General features: G+C 54.9%; 1 protein-coding gene across 1 annotated transcript in view; it reads left to right on the top strand.

The window, feature by feature from the left end:
- Positions 1 to 22,975, top strand: part of LOC132836646 (tripartite motif-containing protein 54-like) — a 42,161-nt gene extending 19,186 nt beyond the window's left edge. Inside the window, exon 4 of the mRNA XM_060856036.1 lies at positions 22,319 to 22,975. Within this exon, the coding sequence (XP_060712019.1) occupies positions 22,319 to 22,975 (657 nt within the window). The remainder of the gene's footprint in view (positions 1 to 22,318) is intronic.
- The last annotated feature ends 278 nt before the right edge of the window (positions 22,976 to 23,253 follow it).

A 23,253-nucleotide genomic window follows, 5' to 3' on the forward strand; every position in this document is an offset into this window, starting at 1 on the left:
CCCCACACTGATGGACCACAGTGAGATCCCACCCTGAGGCACCACAGTGAGACCCCACACTGAGTCACCACAGCGAGACATCACACAGAGATACCACAGTGAGACCCCACACTGAGGGACCACAGTAAGACCCCGGACTGCGGGACCACAGTGAGACCCCACACTGAGGGACCACAGTGAGACCTCACACTGAGGGACCACAGTGAGACCACACACTGAGGCACCAAAATGAGACCCTACACTGTGACGACACAGTGAGACCCCACACTGAGGGGCCACAATGAGACCCCACACTGAGCGACAACAATGAGACCCCACACTGAGGGACCACAGTGAGACCCCACAATTAGACATCACAGTGAGGCCCCACACTGAGACACCACACTGAGACCCGACTCTGAGGGACAACAGTGAGACCCCACTCTGAGGGACCACAGTGAGACCACACACTGAGGGTTCACAGTGAGACACCACAGCTAGACCCCGTACTGAGGCACCACACCAACACCCGACACTGAGGCACAAAAGTGAAACCCTACATTGAGGCACCACACCGCCACCCGACACTGAGGGACCACAGTGAGACCCCACACTGAGACACCACATTGAGACCCCACACTGAGGCACCACATTGAGACCTCGCACTGAGGGACCACAGTGAGACCCCACACTGAGGCATCACAGTGAGACCCAACACTGACGCACTACACTGACACCCGACACTGAGGGAACACAGTGAGACCATACACTGAGGCACAACAGTGAAACCCCACAGTGAGACACCACACTAAGACACCACAATGAGAGACCGACTGAGGGACCACAGTGAGACCTCACACTGAGACAACACAGTGAGACCCCACACTATGGGACCACCGTGAGACCTCACACTGAGACACCACAGTGAGACCCCACATAGCAGAAACACAGTGAGACCTCACACTGAGGCACCACAATGAGATCCCACACAGTGGGAACACAGTGAGACCTCACACTGAGACGCCACAGTGAGACCCCACACTAGGGCACAACAGTAAGACCCCATAATGAGGCATCACAATGAGACCGCACACTGAGGGTCCACAGTGACACCCCACACTGAGAGACCACAATGAGACCACATATTGAGGCACCACAGTGAGACCTCACGCTGAGGCACCACAGTGAGACTTCACACTGAGGGACCACAGTGACACCCCACACTGAGGGACCACAGTGAGACCCCACACTGTGACACCACTGTGAGACCCCACACTGAGTCACCATAGTGAGACCCCACACTGAGGGACAACAGTGAGGGACCACAGTGAGACCCGATTCTGAGGGACCACAGTGAGACTCCACACTGAGGCACCACACCGACACTCGACACTGAGGGACCACAGTAAGAACACACACTGAGCGACAACAATAAGACCCCACACTGAGGGTCCACAGTGAGACCCCACACTGAGGGACCGCAGTGAGATTCCACACTGAGTCACCACAGTGAGACCCCACACTGAGTCACCATAGTGAGACCCCACACTGAGGGACAACAGTGAGGGACCACAGTGAGACCCGATTCTGAGGGACCACAGTGAGACTCCACACTGAGGCACCACACCGACACTCGACACTGAGGGACCACAGTGAGAACCCACGCTGAGGCACGACAGTTAGACCCCACACTGAGGGACCACAGTGAGACCACACACTGAGACACCACAGTGAGACCCCACACTGAGGGACCACTGTAAGACCCCTCATTGAGTGACAACATTGAGACCCCACACTGTGGGTCCACAGTGAGACTCACACTGAGGCACCGCTGTGAGACCCCACACTGAGACACAACAGTGAGCCCCCACACTGAGACACCACAGTGAGACCCCATACTGAGGGACTACATTGAGTCCCCACAGTGACGGACCATAGTGAGACCCAACCCTGAGGGACCACACTGAGACCCCACACTGAGTCACCAAAGTGAGACCCCACACTGAGGCACCACACCTCAACACCCGAAACTGAGAGGCCACAGTGAGACCCCACACAGAGGCACCATATTGAGACCCCGAATAGAGGGACCACAGTGAGACCTCACACTGAGGGACCACAGTGAGAGCCCACACGGAGAGACCACAGTGAGACCCCACACTGAGGGACGATAGTGAGACCACACACTGAGACAACAGAGTGAGACCCCACACTGAGGGGCCACAGTGTGACCTCACTCTGAGACGCCACAGAGAGACCCCACACTGAGACACAACAGTGAGACCCCACACTGAGGGACCATAGTAAGGCCCCATACTGAGTGACAACAATGAGACCCCACACTGACGGTCTACAGTGCAGGGTCTCATTTTGGTGCCTCAGTGTGGGGTCGCACTGTGGTCCCTCCGTGTGTGGTCTCACTCTGGTCCCTCACACACAGAGGGACCACAGTGAGACCACACACTGAGGGGCCACAGTGAGGCCCCACACTGACGGACAACAGTGAGACCCCACACTGAGGGACTGCAGTGAGACCCCAATGCTGAGGGACCACAGTGAGACCCCACACTGAGGGACCACATTGAGACTCCACATTGAGACTCCACAGTGACGGACCACAGTGAGACCCGACTCTGAGGGACCACAGTGAGACCCCACACTGAAGCACCACAGTGGGACTCCATATGGAGGCACCACAGCGAGATCCAACACTGAGGCACCACACTGACACCTGACACTGAGGGACAACAGTGAGACCCCACACTGAGGCACGACAATGAGACCCCACACTGAGGGTCCACAGTGAGACCTCACACTGACGGGCCACAGTGAGACCCCACACTGTGGCACCACAGTGAGACCCCACACTGAGGGTCCACAGTGAGACTCCACACCGAGGCACCACAGTGAAACCCCACACTGAGGCACCACATGAGACCCCCACACTGAGGCACCACAGTGAATCCCACACTGAGGCACCACAGTGAGACCACCCGCTGAGGGACCACAGTGAGACACCACACTGAGGGACCACAACGACACCAGACACTCAGGGACCACAGTGAGACCCCACACTGAAGCAGACAGTAAGATCCCACAATGAGGGACCACAGTGAGACCCCACACTGAGACACCACTGTGAGACTCCACACTGTGGCACGGCAGTGAGACCTCACACTGAGGCACCACACTGAGATCCCACTCTGAGGGACCACATTGAGACCTCACACTGAGACACCACAGTGAGGCCACACACAACGGGACCACAGTGAGACCTCACACTGAGGGTCTACAGTGAGGCCCCACACTGTGGCACCACAGTGAGACCTCACACTGAGGGACCACAGTGAGACCACACAGGGAGGGACCACTCCGAGACCCCATACTGAGGGATCACACTGACACCCAACAATGAGCGACTACACAGACACCACACTAAGGCACCACACCGAGACATTACACTGAGGCTCCACAGTGAGTCCCCACACTGATGCACCACAGTGAAACCCCACACAGCGGGACCACAGTGAGACCTCATACTGAGACACCACAGTGAGACCCCACACTGAGGGACCACAGTGAGACCCCGCACTGAGGGACCAAAGTGAGACCCCGCACTGAGGGATCACAGTGAGACCACGCACTGAGGGTCCACAGTGAGACCTCACACAGAGTGGCCACGTGAGACCTCACACAGAGGGGCCACAGTGAGAACCCACATTGAGGGTCCACAGTGAGACCACACACTCTGTCACCACAGTGAGACCCCACACTGGGGGTCCACAGTGAGATCCCACACTGAGGTACCACTGTAAGATGCCTCATTGAGTGACAACAATGAGACCCCACACTAAGGGTCCAGTGAGACTCACACTGAGGCACCACAGTGAGACTCACACTGAGGAACCACAGTGAGCACCCACACTGATGGACCACAGTAAGACCCCACATTGAGTGACAACAATGAGACCCCACACTGATGGTCCACAGTGAGACTCACACTGAGGCACCACAGTGAGCCCCCACACTGAGACACCACAGTGAGACCCCACACTGAGGGACCACATTGAGACCCCACAGTCAGGGTACACAGTCAGACCACACACTGAGGGACCACAGTGAGACCCCACACTGAGTCACCAAAGTGAGACCCCACACTGAGGCACCATACCAACACCCGAAACTGAGGGACCACAGTGAGACACCACAATGACGTACTACAGTGAGGCCCCACACTGAGGCACCATAGTGAGACCCCGAATAGAGGGACTACAGTGAGTCCTCACACTGAGGGACCACAGTGAGACCCCACACGGAGGAACCACAGTGAGACCCCACACTGAGGGGCCACAGTGTGATCCCACTCTGAGACGCCACAGTGAGACCCCACACTGAGACACCACAGTGAGACCCCACACTGAGGGACCACAGTAGGGCCCCCACTGAGTGACAACAATGACACCCCACACTGAGGGTCCACAGTGAGACCCACACAGAGGCACCACAGTGAGACCACACACTGAGGGACCACAGTGAGACCCCACACTGAGGAACCACATTGAGACCCCACACTGAGGGACAACAGTACGACCCCACACTGAGGGACCGCAGTGAGACCCCACACTGAGGAACCACATTGAGACCCCACAGTGACGGACCACAGTGAGACCCGACTCTGAGGGACCACAGTGAGATCCCACACTGAAGCACCACAATGAGACTCCATATGGAGGCACCACAGCGAGACCCAACGCTGAGGCACCACACCAACACCTGGCACTGACGGACAACAGTGAGACCCCACACTGAGGCACGACAATGAGACCCCACAATGAGGGACCACAGTGAGACCCCACACAGCGGGACCACAGTGAGACCTCATAATGAGACACCACAGTGAGACCCCACACAACGGGTCCACAGTGAGGCCTCACACTGAGGCCCAAGTGAGATCCTACACTGAGGCACCACAGTGAGTCCGCACACAACGGGACCACAGTGAGACCCCATACTGACGCACCACAGTGAGTCCCCATACTGTGGGTCCACAGTGAGACCTCATACAGAGGGGCCACAGTGAGAGCTCACATTGAGGGGCCACAGTGAGACTCCACATTGTGGCACCACAGTGAGACCCCACACTGAGGGTCCACAGTGAGACCACACACAGTGACACCACAGTGAGACCCCACACTGAGGGTCCACAGTGAGACCCCACACTGAGGGACAACAGTGCGACCCCACACTGAGAGACCGCAGTGAGACCCCACACTGAGGGACCACAGTGAGACCAAAAGTGGCGGACCACAGTGAGACCCGACTCTGAGGGACCACAGTGAAATCCCACACTGAGGGTCCACAGTGAGACACCACACTGAGGGTCCACAGTGAGACCCCACACTGAGGGAACACAGTGAGATCCCACACTGAGGGACCACAGTGAAACCTCACAGTGAAACCTCACACTGAGGGACCACAGTGAGACCCCACACAGAGGCACCACAGTGAGACCCTACATTGAGGCACCGCAGTGAGTCCCCTCACTGAGGCACCACAGTGAGACCCCACACTGAGGCACGACAACGAAACCTGACAGTGAGGGACCACAGTGAGACACCACACTGAGGCACCACATTGAGACACCACACTGAGGCACCACAGTGAGACCCAACACTGAGACACCAAAGTGAGACACAACACTAAGGGACCACACTGAGATGCCAACTGAGGGACCACAGTGAGATCCCACACTGAGGTACCACTGTAAGATGCCTCATTGAGTGACAACAATGAGACCCCACACTAAGGGTCCAGTGAGACTCACACTGAGGCACCACAGTGAGACTCACACTGAGGAACCACAGTGAGCACCCACACTGATGGACCACAGTAAGACCCCACATTGAGTGACAACAATGAGACCCCACACTGATGGTCCACAGTGAGACTCACACTGAGGCACCACAGTGAGCCCCCACACTGAGACACCACAGTGAGACCCCACACTGAGGGACCACATTGAGACCCCACAGTCAGGGTACACAGTCAGACCACACACTGAGGGACCACAGTGAGACCCCACACTGAGTCACCAAAGTGAGACCCCACACTGAGGCACCATACCAACACCCGAAACTGAGGGACCACAGTGAGACACCACAATGACGTACTACAGTGAGGCCCCACACTGAGGCACCATAGTGAGACCCCGAATAGAGGGACTACAGTGAGTCCTCACACTGAGGGACCACAGTGAGACCCCACACGGAGGAACCACAGTGAGACTCCACACTGAGGGGCCACAGTGTGATCCCACTCTGAGACGCCACAGTGAGACCCCACACTGAGACACCACAGTGAGACCCCACACTGAGGGACCACAGTAGGGCCCCCACTGAGTGACAACAATGACACCCCACACTGAGGGTCCACAGTGAGACCCACACAGAGGCACCACAGTGAGACCACACACTGAGGGACCACAGTGAGACCCCACACTGAGGAACCACATTGAGACCCCACACTGAGGGACAACAGTACGACCCCACACTGAGGGACCGCAGTGAGACCCCACACTGAGGAACCACATTGAGACCCCACAGTGACGGACCACAGTGAGACCCGACTCTGAGGGACCACAGTGAGATCCCACACTGAAGCACCACAATGAGACTCCATATGGAGGCACCACAGCGAGACCCAACGCTGAGGCACCACACCAACACCTGGCACTGACGGACAACAGTGAGACCCCACACTGAGGCACGACAATGAGACCCCACAATGAGGGACCACAGTGAGACCCCACACAGCGGGACCACAGTGAGACCTCATTATGAGACACCACAGTGAGACCCCACACAACGGGTCCACAGTGAGGCCTCACACTGAGGCCCACAGTGAGATCCTACACTGAGGCACCACAGTGAGTCCGCACACAACGGGACCACAGTGAGACCCCATACTGACGCACCACAGTGAGTCCCCATACTGTGGGTCCACAGTGAGACCTCATACAGAGGGGCCACAGTGAGAGCTCACATTGAGGGGCCACAGTGAGACTCCACATTGTGGCACCACAGTGAGACCCCACACTGAGGGTCCACAGTGAGACCACACACAGTGACACCACAGTGAGACCCCACACTGAGGGTCCACAGTGAGACCCCACACTGAGGGACAACAGTGCGACCCCACACTGAGAGACCGCAGTGAGACCCCACACTGAGGGACCACAGTGAGACCAAAAGTGGCGGACCACAGTGAGACCCGACTCTGAGGGACCACAGTGAAATCCCACACTGAGGGTCCACAGTGAGACACCACACTGAGGGTCCACAGTGAGACCCCACACTGAGGGAACACAGTGAGATCCCACACTGAGGGACCACAGTGAAACCTCACAGTGAAACCTCACACTGAGGGACCACAGTGAGACCCCACACAGAGGCACCACAGTGAGACCCTACATTGAGGCACCGCAGTGAGTCCCCTCACTGAGGCACCACAGTGAGACCCCACACTGAGGCACGACAACGAAACCTGACAGTGAGGGACCACAGTGAGACACCACACTGAGGCACCACATTGAGACACCACACTGAGGCACCACAGTGAGACCCAACACTGAGACACCAAAGTGAGACACAACACTAAGGGACCACACTGAGATGCCAACTGAGGGACCACAGTGAGATCCCACACTGAGGGTCCACAGTGAGACCCCACACTGAGGGTCCACAGTGAGATCCCACACTGAGGGTCCACAGTGAGACCCCACACTGAGGGACCACAGTGAGACCTCACACTGAGGGACCACAGTGAGACCCCGCACTGAGGGACCACAGTGAGACCTCACACTGAGGGACCACAGTGAGACCCCACACAGAGGCACCACAGTGAGACCCCACATTGAGGCACCGCAGTGAGTCCCCTCACTGAGGCACCACAGTGAGACCCCACACTGAGGCACGACAACGAAACCTGACAGTGAGGGACCACAGTGAGACACCACACTGAGACATCACATTGAGACACCACACTGAGGCACCACAGTGAGACCCAACACTGAGACACCAAAGTGAGACACAACACTAAGGGACCACACTGAGATGCCAACTGAGGGACCACAGTGAGATCCCACACTGAGGGTCCACAGTGAGACCCCACACTGAGGGTCCACAGTGAGACCCCACACTGAGGGACCACAGTGAGACCCCGCACTGAGGGACCACAGTGAGACCTCACACTGAGGGACCACAGTGAGACCCCACACAGAGGCACCACAGTGAGACCCCACATTGAGGCACCACAGTGAGACCCCACATTGAGGCACCGCAGTGAGTCCCCTCACTGAGGCATCACAGTGAGACCCCACACTGAGGCACGACAACGAAACCCGACAGTGAGGGACCACAGTGAGACTCCACACTGAGACATCACATTGAGACACCACACTGAGGCACCACAGTGAGACCCAACACTGAGACACCAAAGTGAGACACAACACTAAGGGACCACACTGAGATGCCAACTGAGGGACCACAGTGAGACCCCACATTGAGGCACCACAGTGAGACCCCACATTGAGGCACCACAGTGAGACCCCACATTGAGGCACCGCAGTGAGTCCCCTCACTGAGGCACCACAGTGAGACCCCACATTGAGGCACGACAATGAAACCCGACAGTGAGGGACCACAGTGAGACCCCACACTGGGACACCACAGTGAGACCCCACACAGAGGCACCACAGTCAGACTCCACATTGAGACACTGCAGTGATACCCCTCACTGAGGCACCACAGTGAGACTCCACACTGAGGGACCACAGTGACACCCAACATTGAGGTACCAGACTGCACCCGACACTGAGGGAACACAGTGAGACCCCACACTGAGGCACGACAGTGAAACCCGACAGTGAGGGACCACAATGAGACTCCACACTGCGACATCACATTGAAACACCACACTGAGGGAACACAGTGAGACCCCACACTGAGACACGACAGTGAAACCCGACAGTGAGGGACCACAGTGAGACACAACACTAAGGGACCACACTGAGACGTCAACTGAGGGACCACAGTGAGACCCCAAACTAAGGCACCACAGTGAGACCCAACACTGATGGACAACAGTGAGATCCCACAATGAGGCCCCACAGTGAGACCCCACACAGAGGGGCCACAGTGATAGCCCAAATGGCGGGACCACAATGAGACCCTGCACTGAGGGACCACAGTGTAACCCCACACTGACAGCCAGTGTTACCCCACACTGAGACGTCACAGGGAGTCCCCACACTTATGGAACACAGTGAGACCCCACACTGAGACACCACAGTGAGACCTCACACTGAGCCATCACAGTGAGACCACACACTCAGGGTCCACAGTGAGACCACACACTGAGGGACCACAGTGAGACACCACAATGAAGTACCACAGTGAGGGTCCACACTGAGCAACCACAGTGAGACTACGCACTGAAGCACCATAGTGAGATCCCAGACAGAGGGACCACAGTGAGACCTCACACTGAGCGACCACAGCGAGAGCCTAAATGGTGGGACCACAATGAGATCCCGCACTGAGGAACCACAGTGAGACCACACACTGAGACACCATAGTGAGACCCCACACTGAGGAACCACAGTGAAACCCCACACAGTCGGCCACAGTGTTACCCCACACTGAGAAGCCACAGGGAGACTCAACACTTATGGAACACAGTGAGACCCCACACTGAGACACCACAGTGAGACCACAATTATGGCAACATAATGATACCCCACACTGAGGCACCACAGTGAGACCCCACACTGTGGCACGACAGTGAGACCACTCACTGAAACACCACAGTGAGACCCCACACTGAGGCCACGACAGTGAGACCCCACACTGAGGGACCACAGTGAGACCCCACGCTGAGGCACCACAGTGAGACCACACACTGAGCCACGACAGTGAGACCACACATAGTGGCACCATAGTAATACCCCACACTGAGGCACCACAGTGTGACCCCACTCTGAGACGCCACAGTGAGACCCCACACTGAGGGACCACAGTAAGGCTCCACACTGAGGGACAACAGTGCGACCCCACACTGAGGCACGACAGTGGTCGCTCAGTGTAGGGTCTCGCTGTGGTGCCTCAGTGTGGGGTCTCGCTGTGGTCCCTCAGTGTGGGGTCTCACTGTGGTGCCTCAGTGTGGAGTCTCACTGTGGTGCCACAGTGTGGGGTTTCACTGTGGTCCCTCAGTGTTGTATCTCTCTGTGGTCCTTCAGTGTGGAGACTCACTGAAGTGCCTCAGTGTGGGGTCTCACTGTGATCCCTCAGAGTGGGGTTTCACTGTAGCCCCTCAGTGTGGGGTCACACTGTGGAGCCTCAGTGTAACATCTCAGTGTGGGGTCTCACTGTGGAGCCTCAGTGTAATGTCTCACTGTGGTGCTTCAGTGTGTGGTCTCACTGTGGTGCTACAGTGTGTGGTCTCATTGTGGTCCCTCAGTGATGTGTCCCAATGTGGTCCCTCAGTGTGGGGTCTCACTGTGGTCCCTCAGTGTGAGGTCTCACTGTGTGCCTCAATGTGTGGTCTTGCTGTGTTGACTCAGTGTGGGGTCTCACTGCGGTGCCTCAGTGTTGGATCTCACTGTGGTGTCTCATTGCGGGGTCTCACTGTGGTGTTGCACTGTGTTGACTCAGTGTGGGGTGTCACTGCGGTGCCTCAGTGTGGGGTCTCACTGCGGTGCCTCAGTGCGGGGTCTCACTGTGGTATCGCACTGTGGACCCTCAGTGTAGAGTCTCACTGTGGTACCTCAGTGTGGGGTCTCACTGTGGTGTCTCAGTGTGTTGTCTCATTATGGTCCCTCACTGTCGTGCCTCAGTGTTGGGTCTCACTGTGGCTCCCCAGTGATGGGTCTCACTGTGATGCCTCAGTGTGGGGGCTCACTGTGGAGCCTCAGTGTAACGTCTTGGTGTGGTGCCTCAGTGTGGAGTCTCGGAGTGGTGCCTCCGTGTGTGGTCTCACTGTGGTGCTCCAGTGTAGGGTCTCGCTGTGGTCCCTCAGTGCATGGTCTCACTGTGGTCCCTCAGTGTTGTGTCTCAATGTGGTCCCTCAGTGTGCGGTCTCACTATGGTCTCTCAGTGTGGGGTCACACTTTGGTGTCTCAGCGTGTGGTCTCACTGTGGTCCCTCTGTGTCGGGTGTCTGTGTGGTGCCTCAGTGTCGTGTCTCACTGTGGTCCCTCAGTAGGAGTCTCACTGTGGTGTCTCAGTGTGGAGTCTCACTGTGATGCCTCAATGTGGAGTCTCACTATGGTGTCTCAGTGTGGGGTTTCACTGTGGTGCCTCAGTGTGGGGTGTCACTGTGGTGCCTCAGTGTGGGTTTTCACTGTGGTGCCTCAGTGTGGGGTCTCACTGTGGTGCCTCAGTGTGGGGTCTCACTGTGGTGCCTCGGTGTGGGGTCTCACTGTGGTGCCTCGGTGTGGGCTCACACTGTGTTGCCTCAGTGTGGGGTCTCACTATGGTGCCTCAGTGTGGGGTCGCAATGTGGTCCCTCAGTGTGGAGACTCACTGTAGTGCCTCAGTGTGGGGTCTCATTGTGGTGCCTCAGTGTGGGGTCTCACTGTGGCCCCTCGGTGTGGGGTCTCACTGTGTTGCCTCAGTGTGGGGTCTCACTATGGTGCCTCAGTGTGGGGTCTCACTGTGGTGCCTCAGTGTGGGGTCTCACTGTGTGTTCTCACTGCGGTGTCTCAGTGTGAGGTCTCACTGTGGTCCCTCAGTGCGGGGTCTCACTGTGGTGTCTCAGTGTGTTGTCTCATTATGGTCCCTCACTGTCGTGCCTCAGTGTTGGGTCTCACTGTGGCTACCCAGTGATGGGTCTCACTGTGGTGCCTCAGTGTGGGGGCTCACTGTGGAGCCTCAGTGTAACGTCTTGGTGTGGTGCCTCAGTGTGGAGTCTCGGAGTGGTGCCTCCGTGTGTGGTCTCACTGTGGTGCTCCAGTGTAGGGTCTCGCTGTGGTCCCTCAGTGCATGGTCTCACTGTGGTCCCTCAGTGTTGTGTCTCAATGTGGTCCCTCAGTGTGCGGTCTCACTATGGTCTCTCAGTGTGGGGTCACACTTTGGTGTCTCAGCGTGTGGTCTCACTGTGGTCCCTCTGTGTCGGGTGTCTGTGTGGTGCCTCAGTGTCGTGTCTCACTGTGGTCCCTCAGTAGGAGTCTCACTGTGGTGTCTCAGTGTGGAGTCTCACTGTGATGCCTCAATGTGGAGTCTCACTATGGTGTCTCAGTGTGGGGTCTCACTGTGGTGCCTCAGTGTGGGGTCTCACTGTGGTGCCTCGGTGTGGGCTCACACTGTGTTGCCTCAGTGTGGGGTCTCACTATGGTGCCTCAGTGTGGGGTCGCAATGTGGTCCCTCAGTGTGGAGACTCACTGTAGTGCCTCAGTGTGGGGTCTCATTGTGGTGCCTCAGTGTGGGGTCTCACTGTGGCCCCTCGGTGTGGGGTCTCACTGTGTTGCCTCAGTGTGGGGTCTCACTATGGTGCCTCAGTGTGGGGTCTCACTGTGGTGCCTCAGTGTGGGGTCTCACTGTGTGTTCTCACTGCGGTGTCTCAGTGTGAGGTCTCACTGTGGTCCCTCAGTGCGGGGTCTCACTGTGTGTTCTCACTGCGGTGCCTCAGTGTGGGGTCTCACTGCGGTGCCTCAGTGTGGGGTCTCACTGTGGTGTCGCACTGTGGACCCTCAGTGTAGAGTCTCACTGTGGTACCTCAGTGTGGGGTCTCACTGTGGTGTCTCAGTGTGTTGTCTCATTATGGTCCCTCACTGTCGTGCCTCAGTGTTGGGTCTCACTGTGGCTCCCCAGTGATGGGTCTCACTGTGATGCCTCAGTGTGGGGGCTCACTGTGGAGCCTCAGTGTAACGTCTTGGTGTGGGGGCTCACTGTGGAGTCTCGGAGTGGTGCCTCCGTGTGTGGTCTCACTGTGGTGCTCCAGTGTAGGGTCTCGCTGTGGTCCCTCAGTGCATGGTCTCACTGTGGTCCCTCAGTGTTGTGTCTCAATGTGGTCCCTCAGTGTGCGGTCTCACTATGGTCTCTCAGTGTGGGGTCACACTTTGGTGTCTCAGCGTGTGGTCTCACTGTGGTCCCTCTGTGTCGGGTGTCTGTGTGGTGCCTCAGTGTCGTGTCTCACTGTGGTCCCTCAGTAGGGGTCTCACTGTGGTGTCTCAGTGTGGAGTCTCACTGTGATGCCTCAATGTGGAGTCTCACTGTGGTGTCTCAGTGTGGTGTCTCAGTGTGGGGTTTCACTGTGGTGCCTCAGTGTGGGGTGTCACTGTGGTGCCTCAGTGTGGGGTCGCAATGTGGTCCCTCAGTTTGGAGACTCACTGTGGTGCCTCAGTGTGGGGTCTCTCTGTGGTGCCTCAGTGTGGGTTTTCACTGTGTTGCCTCAGTGTGGGGTCTCACTGTGGCCCCTTGGTGTGGGGTCTCACTGTGTTGCCTCAGTGTGGGGTCTCACTATGGTGCCTCAGTGTGGGGTCTCACTCTGGTGCCTCAGTGTGGGGTCGCAATGTGGTCCCTCAGTGTGGAGACTCACTGTGGTGCCTCAGTGTGGGGTCTCACTGTGGTGCCTCAGTGTGGGGTCTCACTGTGGTGCCTCAGTGTGGGTTTTCACTGTGTTGCCTCAGTGTTGGGTCTCACTGTGGCCCCTCGGTGTGGGGTCTCACTGTGTTGCCTCAGTGTGGGGTCTCACTATGGTGCCTCAGTGTGGGGTCGCAATGTGGTCCCTCAGTGTGGAGACTCACTGTGGTGCCTCAGTGTGGGGTCTCACTCTGGTGCCTCAGTGTGGGGTCTCATTGTGGTGCCTCAGTGTGGGGTCTCACTGTGTTGCCTCGGTGTGGGGTCTCACTGTGTTGCCTCAGTGTGGGGTCTCACTATGGTGCCTCAGTGTGGGGTCTCACTGTGGTGCCTCAGTGTGGGGTCTCACTGTGTGTTCTCACTGCGGTGTCTCAGTGTGAGGTCTCACTGTGGTCCCTCAGTGTGGGTGTCAGTGTGGTGCCGAAGTGTGTGATCTCACTGTGGTCCCTCAGTGTGGTGCTTCAGTGTGTGGTCTCACTGTGGTGCCTCAGTGTGTGGTCTCATTATGGTCCCTCAGTGATGTGTCCCAATGTGGTCCCTCAGTGTGGAGTCTCACTGTGGTCCCTCAGTGTGGGGTCTCACTGTGATGACTCAGTGTGAAGTCTCACTGTGGTGGCTCAGTGTGGGGTCTCACTGTCATGCCTCAGTGTGAGGTCTCACTGTGGTCCCTCAGTGTGGGGGCTCACTGTGATCCCTCCGTGTGAGGTCTCACTGTGGTCCCTCAGTGTGGGGTCTTGCTGTGATCCCTCAGTTGGAGTCTCACTGTGGTCCCACATTATGTGGGGTCTCACTGTGGTGCAACAGTGTGGGGTCTCACTTTGGTGCATCAGTGCTGTGTCTCACTGTGGTGCATCAGTGTTGCGTTTAACTGTGGTCCCGCAGTGTGGGGTCTCACTGTAGAGCCTCAGTGTAATGTCTCGGTGTGGTGCCTCAATGTGAGGTCTCAATGTGGTCACTCAGTGTGGGGTCTCACTGTCGTGCCTCAGTGTGGGGTCTCACTATGGTGCCACAATGTGTGGTCTCACTATTGTGCCTCAGTGTGGGGTTACACTATGGTGTCTCAGTGTGGGGTCTCACTGTGGTCTCTCAGTGTGGGGTCTCACTGTGGTCCCTCAGTGTGGGGGCTCACGGTGATCCCACCGTGTGGGGTCTCACTGTGGTCGCTCAGTGTGGTGTCTCACTGTCGTGTCTCAGTGTGAGGTCTCACTGTCGTCACTCTGTGTGGGGTCTCATTGTGGTGTCTCAGTGTGAGGTCTCACTGTGGTCCCTCAGTGTGAGGTCTCACTGTGGTGCCTCAATGTGGGGTCTCACTGTGGTCCCTCAGTGTGGGGTCTCACTGTCGTGCCTCAGTGTGGGGTCTCACTGTGGTCTCACACTGTGGGGTCTCACTGTGGTCCCTCAATGTGGGGTCTCACTGTGGTTCCTCATTGTGGGGACTTACTGCGGTCCCTCCGTGTGGGGTTTCACTTTAGTCCCACAGTGTGAGTTCTCACTGTGGTGCGTCAGGGTAAAGTCTCGGTGTGGTGCCTCAGTATGGGGTCTCTGTGTTGTGCTTCAGTGTGGTCCTTCACTGTGAGGTCTCACTGTCGTGACTTAGTGTAGGGTCTCACTGTGGTCCCTCAGTGTCGGGTGTCAGTGTGGTGCCACAGTGTGGGATCGCACTTTGGCCCTCAGTGTGGAGTCTCACAGTGGTGCCTCAGTTTGGGTTCTCACTGTTATGACTCAGTGTGGGGTCTCTCTGTGGTGCCTCAGTGTGGGGTCTCACTGTGGTGCCTCAGTGTGGGGTCTCACTGTGGTGCCTCAGTGTGGGTTCTCACTGTTATGACTCAGTGTGGGGTCTCTCTGTGGTGCCTCAGTGTTGGGTTTCACTGTGTGATCTCACTGTGATTACTCAGTGTGAGGTCTCACTGTGGTGCCTCAGTGTGGGGTCTCACTGCAGTGTCTCAGTGTGGGGTCTCACTGTGGTCCCTCATTGTAGGGTCTCACTATGGTGTCTAAATATGTGGTCTCAGTGGCATCACAATCAGACCCCACACTGAGGCACCACAGTGAGACCCCACACTGTGGCAACACACTGACACCCGACACTGAGGGACCACAGTGAGACCCCACACTGAGGGCCCACAGTGAGACCCCAAACTGAGGCACCACAGTGAGACCCCATACTGAGACCCCACACTGAGGACCCACTGTGAGACCCCACACTGAGGCACCACAGTGAGACCCCACACTGAGGCACCACAGTGATATCCCACACAGAAGGACCACAGTGAGACCCCACACTGAGGGACCACAGTGAGACCCCACACTGAGGCACCGCAGTGAGACCCCACACTGAGGCACCACAGTGAGACTTCACACTGAGGCACTGCAGTGAGTCCCCACACTCAGGGACCACAGTGAGACCCCACACTGAGGGCCCACAGTGAGAGCCCACACTGAGGGTCCAGAGTGAGACCCCACACTTTGGGACCATAGTGACACCCCAAACGGAGGCACCGCAGTGAGTCCCCACACTGAGGCACCACAGTGAGACCCCACACTGAGGCACCACAGTGAGACCCCACACTGACGCATCACAATAAGACCCTACACTGAGACACCACAGTGAGACTCCACACTGAGGCACCACACCGACACCCGACACTGATGGACCACAGTGGGACCCCACACTGAGGCACGACAGTGAGATCCCACACTGAGGCACGACAATGAGACCCTACACTGAGACACCACAGTGAGATCCCACACTGAGGCACTGCAGTGAGACCCTACACTGAGACCCCACACTGAGGCACCACAGTGAGACCCTACACTGAGACCCCACACTGAGGCACCACAGTGAGATCCCACACTGAGGCACGACAGTGAGACCCCACACACAGACACCACATTGTGACCCCACACAGAGGCACTGCAGTGAGACCCCACACAGAGGCACCGCAGTGAGACCCCACACTGAAGCACCACATTTTGACCCCACACAGAGGCACCACAGTGACACCCCACCCTGAGGGACCACAGTGAAACCCCACACTGAGGGCCCACACTGAGGCCCTACACTGAGGGACTCCAGTGAGACCCCCACACTGAGGTTCCACAGTGAGACCTCACACTGAGGCACTGCAGTGAGACCCCACACTGAGGCACCGCAGTGAGACCCCACACTGAGGGACTCCAGTGAGACCCCCACACTGAGGTTCCACAGTGAGACCTCACACTGAGGCACTGCAGTGAGACCCCACACTGAGGCACCGCAGTGAGACCCCACACTGAGGCACCGCAGTGAGACCCCACACTGAGGCATCACAGTGAGACCACACACTGAGGTTCCACAGTGAGACCTCACACTGAGGCACCAGAGTGAGACCCCACACTGAGGTTCCACAGTGAGACTTCACACTGAGGCACCAGAGTGAGACCCTACACTGAGGCACCACAGTGAGACCCCACACTGAGGGCCCACACTGAGACCCTACACTGAGGGACTCCAGTGAGACCCCACACTGAGGTTCCACAGTGAGAACTCACACTGAGGCACCAGAGTGAGACCCCACACTGAGGTACTGCAGTGAGACCCCACACTGAGGCACCGCAGTGAGACCCCACACTGAGGCACCGCAGTGAGACCCCTCACTGAGGCAACACAGTGAGTCCCCACATTGAGGCATCACAGTGAGTTCCCACACTGAGGCATCACAATGAGACCACACACTGAGGAACCACAGTGAGACCACACTCTGAGGGACCACAGTGAGACCCCACACTGAGGCACCACTCCGAGACCCCACACTGAGGGAACCACACCGAGACCCCACACTGAGGCACCACACTGACACGTTACACTGCGGCTCCACAGTGAGACACCACACTGAGGGACCACAGTGAGACGCCAAACTGAGGGACCACAGTGAGACCCCATACTGAGGGACCACAGTGAGACCCCACACTGAGGCACGACAGTGAGACCCGACACTGAGGGACCACAGTGAGACCCCACACTGAGGCACACTAGTGAGACTCCACACTGAGGCACGACAGTGAGACCACACACTGAGACACCACAGTGAGACCCTTGCACAGACACCCCATTATGAACCTGCACACTAAGCGTCTGCGTCGCTCTTGAATTTTAAAGGAAGAACAAATAAAATACTTCAAGCTAAAATGTACCACGTAGAAATCAAACAGAATCATCAAACTGACTGTTGATATTACGGTGAAATCCTCTCGGATTCTCCCAGTCCTGCAGTGCTGACCTGGTCATACAAGATCCCAGATGGTGGGGACCACACTCCCTTGTACAGGATCACCTGGAATGGCAGTCCAAGTGAACATCACAGTGTCACACCCGCTTCATCACAGCCCCAATGACAACAGAACGAGGAAGAGATGTGCAGTCCCTGCCCAGGGCTAAGCTATGCACTCTCTCATACAGGTGGCTTGGCACTAGGCCATGAGGGAAGCTCTGACTCACTCAATACTGATTTAAATTACACAAGTCAGTGATGTGGGAGAGCAGCCCCATTCATTTCAATGGAGAGCAATTAATCGCACAATGTGCTTAATTGCAGGGTAATCACAGGACACGGTTGAACGGCATTCAGATACTCAACCATTTAATAACATTGACTCACCTTTCAGTGCTCTTTCCAGCATCTTGAGGGGGGAAATCTTTTGTCATGGGATACGGTTCATGAGTCATGACTAAACCCACCCACGGAATGTCCTCAGGGCTCCTGTTGCTGGTGAACTCACCAATACAGCTAAATACCAAAGTCTGCATCAAACCACCTCTGTGTTGCTACTAAACAGAGAAATCAGACGCCTGTCCGCTTGGGCAGATGCTGAAAACTCTAGGATTTGTGAAGAACACGGAGCTCTCCCTCATCCAACACCATCCGAATAAGGAGTGTGGCGCCAATGAAAGGCCGATCTAAATGCAGGGTTCAAGATGATGGAGGGCTTTGATGGAGTCGAACATCGAGAAGTGAACTCCTGTGATGAGTGCAGGGATGGTGGGGTAGGGCCTTAAAATTCACAGCATCATTACAATGCTGGAGAAGGCCATTGGGCCCATCGTGCCTGCACTAGCTCTATTATCGAGTGCCAATCTCCTGCCTTTTCTGCATTTCCACGCAGACCATTACTGTTCAACCGACAGTCCAATGCCCTGTTGAATGTTTCAGTTTGAACCTGTCCCCAGTACCTCTCGAGAACAGTGCATTCCACACCCTAATCCTTCATTTCTTTTCTCACATCACCCCTGTTTCATTTGCACATCACGTTAAATCTCCTCTGCCATTCTCGCTTCTTTAACAAGCAAGCAGCATCATTCAGAAATCAGATTAGATTATTTACAGTGTGGAAACAGGCCCTTCGGCCTAACAAGCCCACACTGACTGGCAGAAGAGTAACCCACCCAGACCCATTCCCCTATATTTACCCCTTCACCTAACACTACGGGCAATTTAGCATGGCCAATTCACCTAACCTGCACATTTTTGGACTGTGGGAGGAAACCGGAGCACCCGAAGGAAGCCCACACAAACACGGGGAGAATGTGCAAACTCCACACAGCTGATGTCAGGAAACACTATATTATTGTTCATTCATGGGAAATAAGGACATCACTGGCCAAATCAGCATTTATTGCCCATCCCTAATTGCCCAGAAGGCAACTAAGAGTCAACCACATTGCTTTGGGTCTGGAGTCACGTGTAGCCTGAACTGGGTAAGGATGGCAGTTTCCTTCCCTAAAGGACATGAGGATTACACACAAAGGGGAGTGGAAATCCAGAGCTCCCACCCTGAAATACCGGTGGCCAATTGAAAATTTCAAACAGGGGTTAATAAATTGTTACTGGGTGAAAGATTCTATAAGTGAGGTGGGAAACTGAAGTTAAGATTAAACTCAACAATGATCTAACTGAATGGAAGAACAATCCCAAGGGATCGCTCCCATTTTCGATCATAAAGCCCTTTGTACAATTAAATTATGCTTTTCCCTCAAAAACGGAAATTGCTGGAGAAACTCAGCAGGCCTGGCAGCATCTGTGGGAGAAAGCAGACCTCTGAGACCAGTGATGCTTCCACAGCAGTGGTAAGTAAGTAAGTGCATGCAATGACCATCTCCAACAAGAGAGAATCTAACAGTTGCCCCTTGACATTTAATGATATCATCATCACAGAATTCCCTCAATATCAAAATCCCAGGGGTTACCAATCACCATAGCCCCTGAAACAGCACCATCCAAACCCACGACCACTACCATCCAGGAGGACAAGAGCATTGGATATGCTGGCACACCACCAGCTGCAAGTTCCCAATGACCTACTCACCATCCTGATTGGGAAATCTATTGCTGTCCCTTCATTGCCATGGGGTCAAGATCTTGGAATTCTCTCCTGAGTGGCACCGTGCATGTACCTGCAGCATATATATTGCAGCAGCTCTAGAGGTAGCTCACCATCACCTTCTCCATTGCAATGGGGGATGGGTAATGAATGCTGGCCCAGCTAGCAATGCCTGTATCCCATGAAAGGAATTGGGACGGTGTGTGAGTTGGCAAGGAATTTGCAGACGGTGCTGTTGCCACGCATCTTTGACATTGGGGCATTGGAAGGTATTGAAGAAGTCTGGGTGAATTGTTGCTGTGAATCTTGTAGATGGTACACACTGCTGCTACTGAGGGTCAGTGGTGAAGGAAATGGTCAAGTTGGTGGTGTAGTGTTAAGCAAGCAGGCTGCTTTGTTATGAAGGGCTTATACCTGAAATTGTTGTGGTTCTGCTCGACGAGCTGGAAGTTTTTGCTGCAAACGTTTCGTTCCCTGGCTAGGGAACATCATCAGTGCTGTTGGAGCCTCGTGTGAAGCGCTGCTTTGATGTTTCTTCCGGTATTTATATTGGTTTGTTCTTGCCGCTTCCGGGTGTCAGTTTCAGCTGCAGTTATTTGGATGTGGGGTCCAAGTTGATGTGTCTGTTGATGGATGTTCTTGCCGTTTCCGGGTGTCAGTTTCAGCTGTAGTGGTTTGTATATGGTGTCCAGGTCCATGTGTCTGTTGATGGAGTTTGGGGATGAATGCCATGCTTCTAGGAATTCTCTGGCTGTTCTCTGTCTGGCTTGTCCTATGATAGTGGTGTTTTCCCAGTCAAATTCATGTTGCTGGTTGTCTGAGTGTATGGCTACTACAGATAGCTGGTCGTGTCGTTTTGTGGCTAGCTGATGTTCATGGATGCGGATTGTTAGCTGTCTTCCTGTTTGTCCTATATAGTGTTTTGTGCAGTCCTTGCATGGTATTTTGTAAACTACGTTAGTTTGGCTCATGCTGGGTATTGGGTCCTTTTTTCTAGTGAGTGAATACTAGATACCCAATACCCAGCATGAGTCAAACTAACGTAGTTTACAAAATACCATGCAAGGACTGCACAAAACACTATATAGGACAAACAGGAAGACAGCTAACAATCCGCATCCATGAACATCAGCTAGCCACAAAACGACACGACCAGCTATCTGTAGTAGCCATACACTCAGACAACCAGCAACATGAATTTGACTGGGAAAACACCACTATCATAGGACAAGCCAGACAGAGAACAGCCAGAGAATTCCTAGAAGCATGGCATTCATCCCCAGACTCCATCAACAGACACATTGACCTGGACACCATATACAAACCACTACAGCTGAAACTGACACCCGGAAACGGCAAGAACATCCATCAACAGACACATCGACCTGGACCCCACATCCAAATAACTGCAGCTGAAACTGACACCCGGAAGCGGCAAGAACAAACCAATATAAATACCGGAAGAAACATCAAAGCAGCGCTCCACACGAGGCTCCAACAGCACTGATGATGTTCCCTAGTCAGGGAACTAAACGTTTGCAGCAAAAACTTCCAGCTCGGCGAGCAGAACCACAACAACGGACACCCGAGCTACAAATCTTCAATCAGATTTTATACCTGAAATGTCGATTCTCCTGCTCATTGGATGCTGCCTGACCTGCTGTGCTTTCCCAGCACCACGCTCTCAACTCTGATCTCCAGCATTTGCAGCCCTCACTTTCTCCAGGCTGCTCTGTCATGGATGGTGTCGAAGCTTTTTGAATGTTGTTGGAGCTGAACTCATTCAGGCAAGTGAAGAGTATTCCATCAGAGACGAGAGCGTGGTGCTGGAAAAGCACAGCAGGTCAGGCGGCATCTGAGGAGAATCGACGTTTCGGGCAAAAGCTCTTCATCAGGAAGAGCTGGCCTGCTGTGCTTTTCCAGCACCACACTCTCGACTCTAATCTCCAGGCTCTGCAGTCCCCACTTTCGCCTAGTATTCCATCATACTCATGACTTGTTGCCTTGTAGATGGTGGAAAGGGTTTGGGAGAGTGGGGGGGAGCGGAGGAGAGAGTTACATGCCACTTACCTCTTGTGGATTTCTGACGTCTGACCTGCTGATGTAGTGGCTGGATTATCCAGTTCAGTTTCTGATCAATGGCAACGCCCATGTTATTTGCCAGTGGGAGATTCAGCGAAGGTAAGGCCATTCCATTTCAGGGGACAATTGTTTGATTCTTGCTTGCTGGAAATGGTCATTAGTTTGCAATTGAGAGTCCAGCCAATCACTGTGTATCCACAGTCTCTAGCTGCTCACTTTCACTGTATGGGTCTATTCTCCAATCATTTCCTTTCCCTGTCCCAACAGGAGATTGAGAAGTTAATAACTGACATAGTGTCCGCCTGCAAAGACACAAAGACAATGATCGACGCTGTCGGGGCGAGTCTCCTGACCGAACTGAAGTCTAAGATTAATATGTTGAAGATGAAAGTGGAGAGCGAGAGGGTCCAGAAGATTGAGAAGCTGCAGGAGATCTTAGCTGCTCTCCACGGTCCGACCCAGCTCTACCTGCAGATGAAGCGGTTACTGGACTCCCATTTGAACCCCGTGCACTTCCTTAAGGAGGACAAGCAGCTTCGGGGAGAGGTGGCCAGGTTCTCCCAGCAGGAGGCACTGCCCCAGATCCCGAAGGAAGGCAGCATCTCAGTCTCCCACTACTTCAAGGAGCTGGTCAAGGGCATCGACATGAAGGACTTTGTTTCCTCGGAGACCAACAACCTGCTGCTGAAGAGCGCAGAGGAGCATGATGCCTGGATGTCAAGCTGCTCAAACCTAAACGTTCCCTCGGCAGAGGCTCTGGATGAGATCATCCACAAAATTATACTGAGTTTGGGCTTCAAAAGTAAAGAGGCAGACACGAGTTACGATGAATATGAGTCCTTCCTGTCCACCTCCACTACATCCAACTGCCTTGATCCAGCCCAGGAGATGGAGGTGCTGCCACTGGATGGGATAGATGTATAAACAATTTATTAAGTTGTTCACAATTTTAGTTCACAATCCAAAGCGTTTAGGATATTTTATTAACAATAAATATCAAATACTTTATTCAACATCCCTGAAAACACTTTGTACATTTTTTCTTTGTTCCACACCTTTTCCTTCTCACATCACTAGACCTTATGCTCCACTAGAGTTACAGCAGGGAGTATGCACAGGAAGCGAGCTGGGCAGTTTGGGTCCCCTTCATAGGCAGAGGGACTTACTCATCACAAACGCAGTCCAATGGATGTTCACCAGGC

The sequence above is a fragment of the Hemiscyllium ocellatum genome, chromosome 47 (genome assembly GCF_020745735.1).
Source record: "Hemiscyllium ocellatum isolate sHemOce1 chromosome 47, sHemOce1.pat.X.cur, whole genome shotgun sequence".
Lineage (NCBI taxonomy): Eukaryota > Metazoa > Chordata > Chondrichthyes > Orectolobiformes > Hemiscylliidae > Hemiscyllium > Hemiscyllium ocellatum.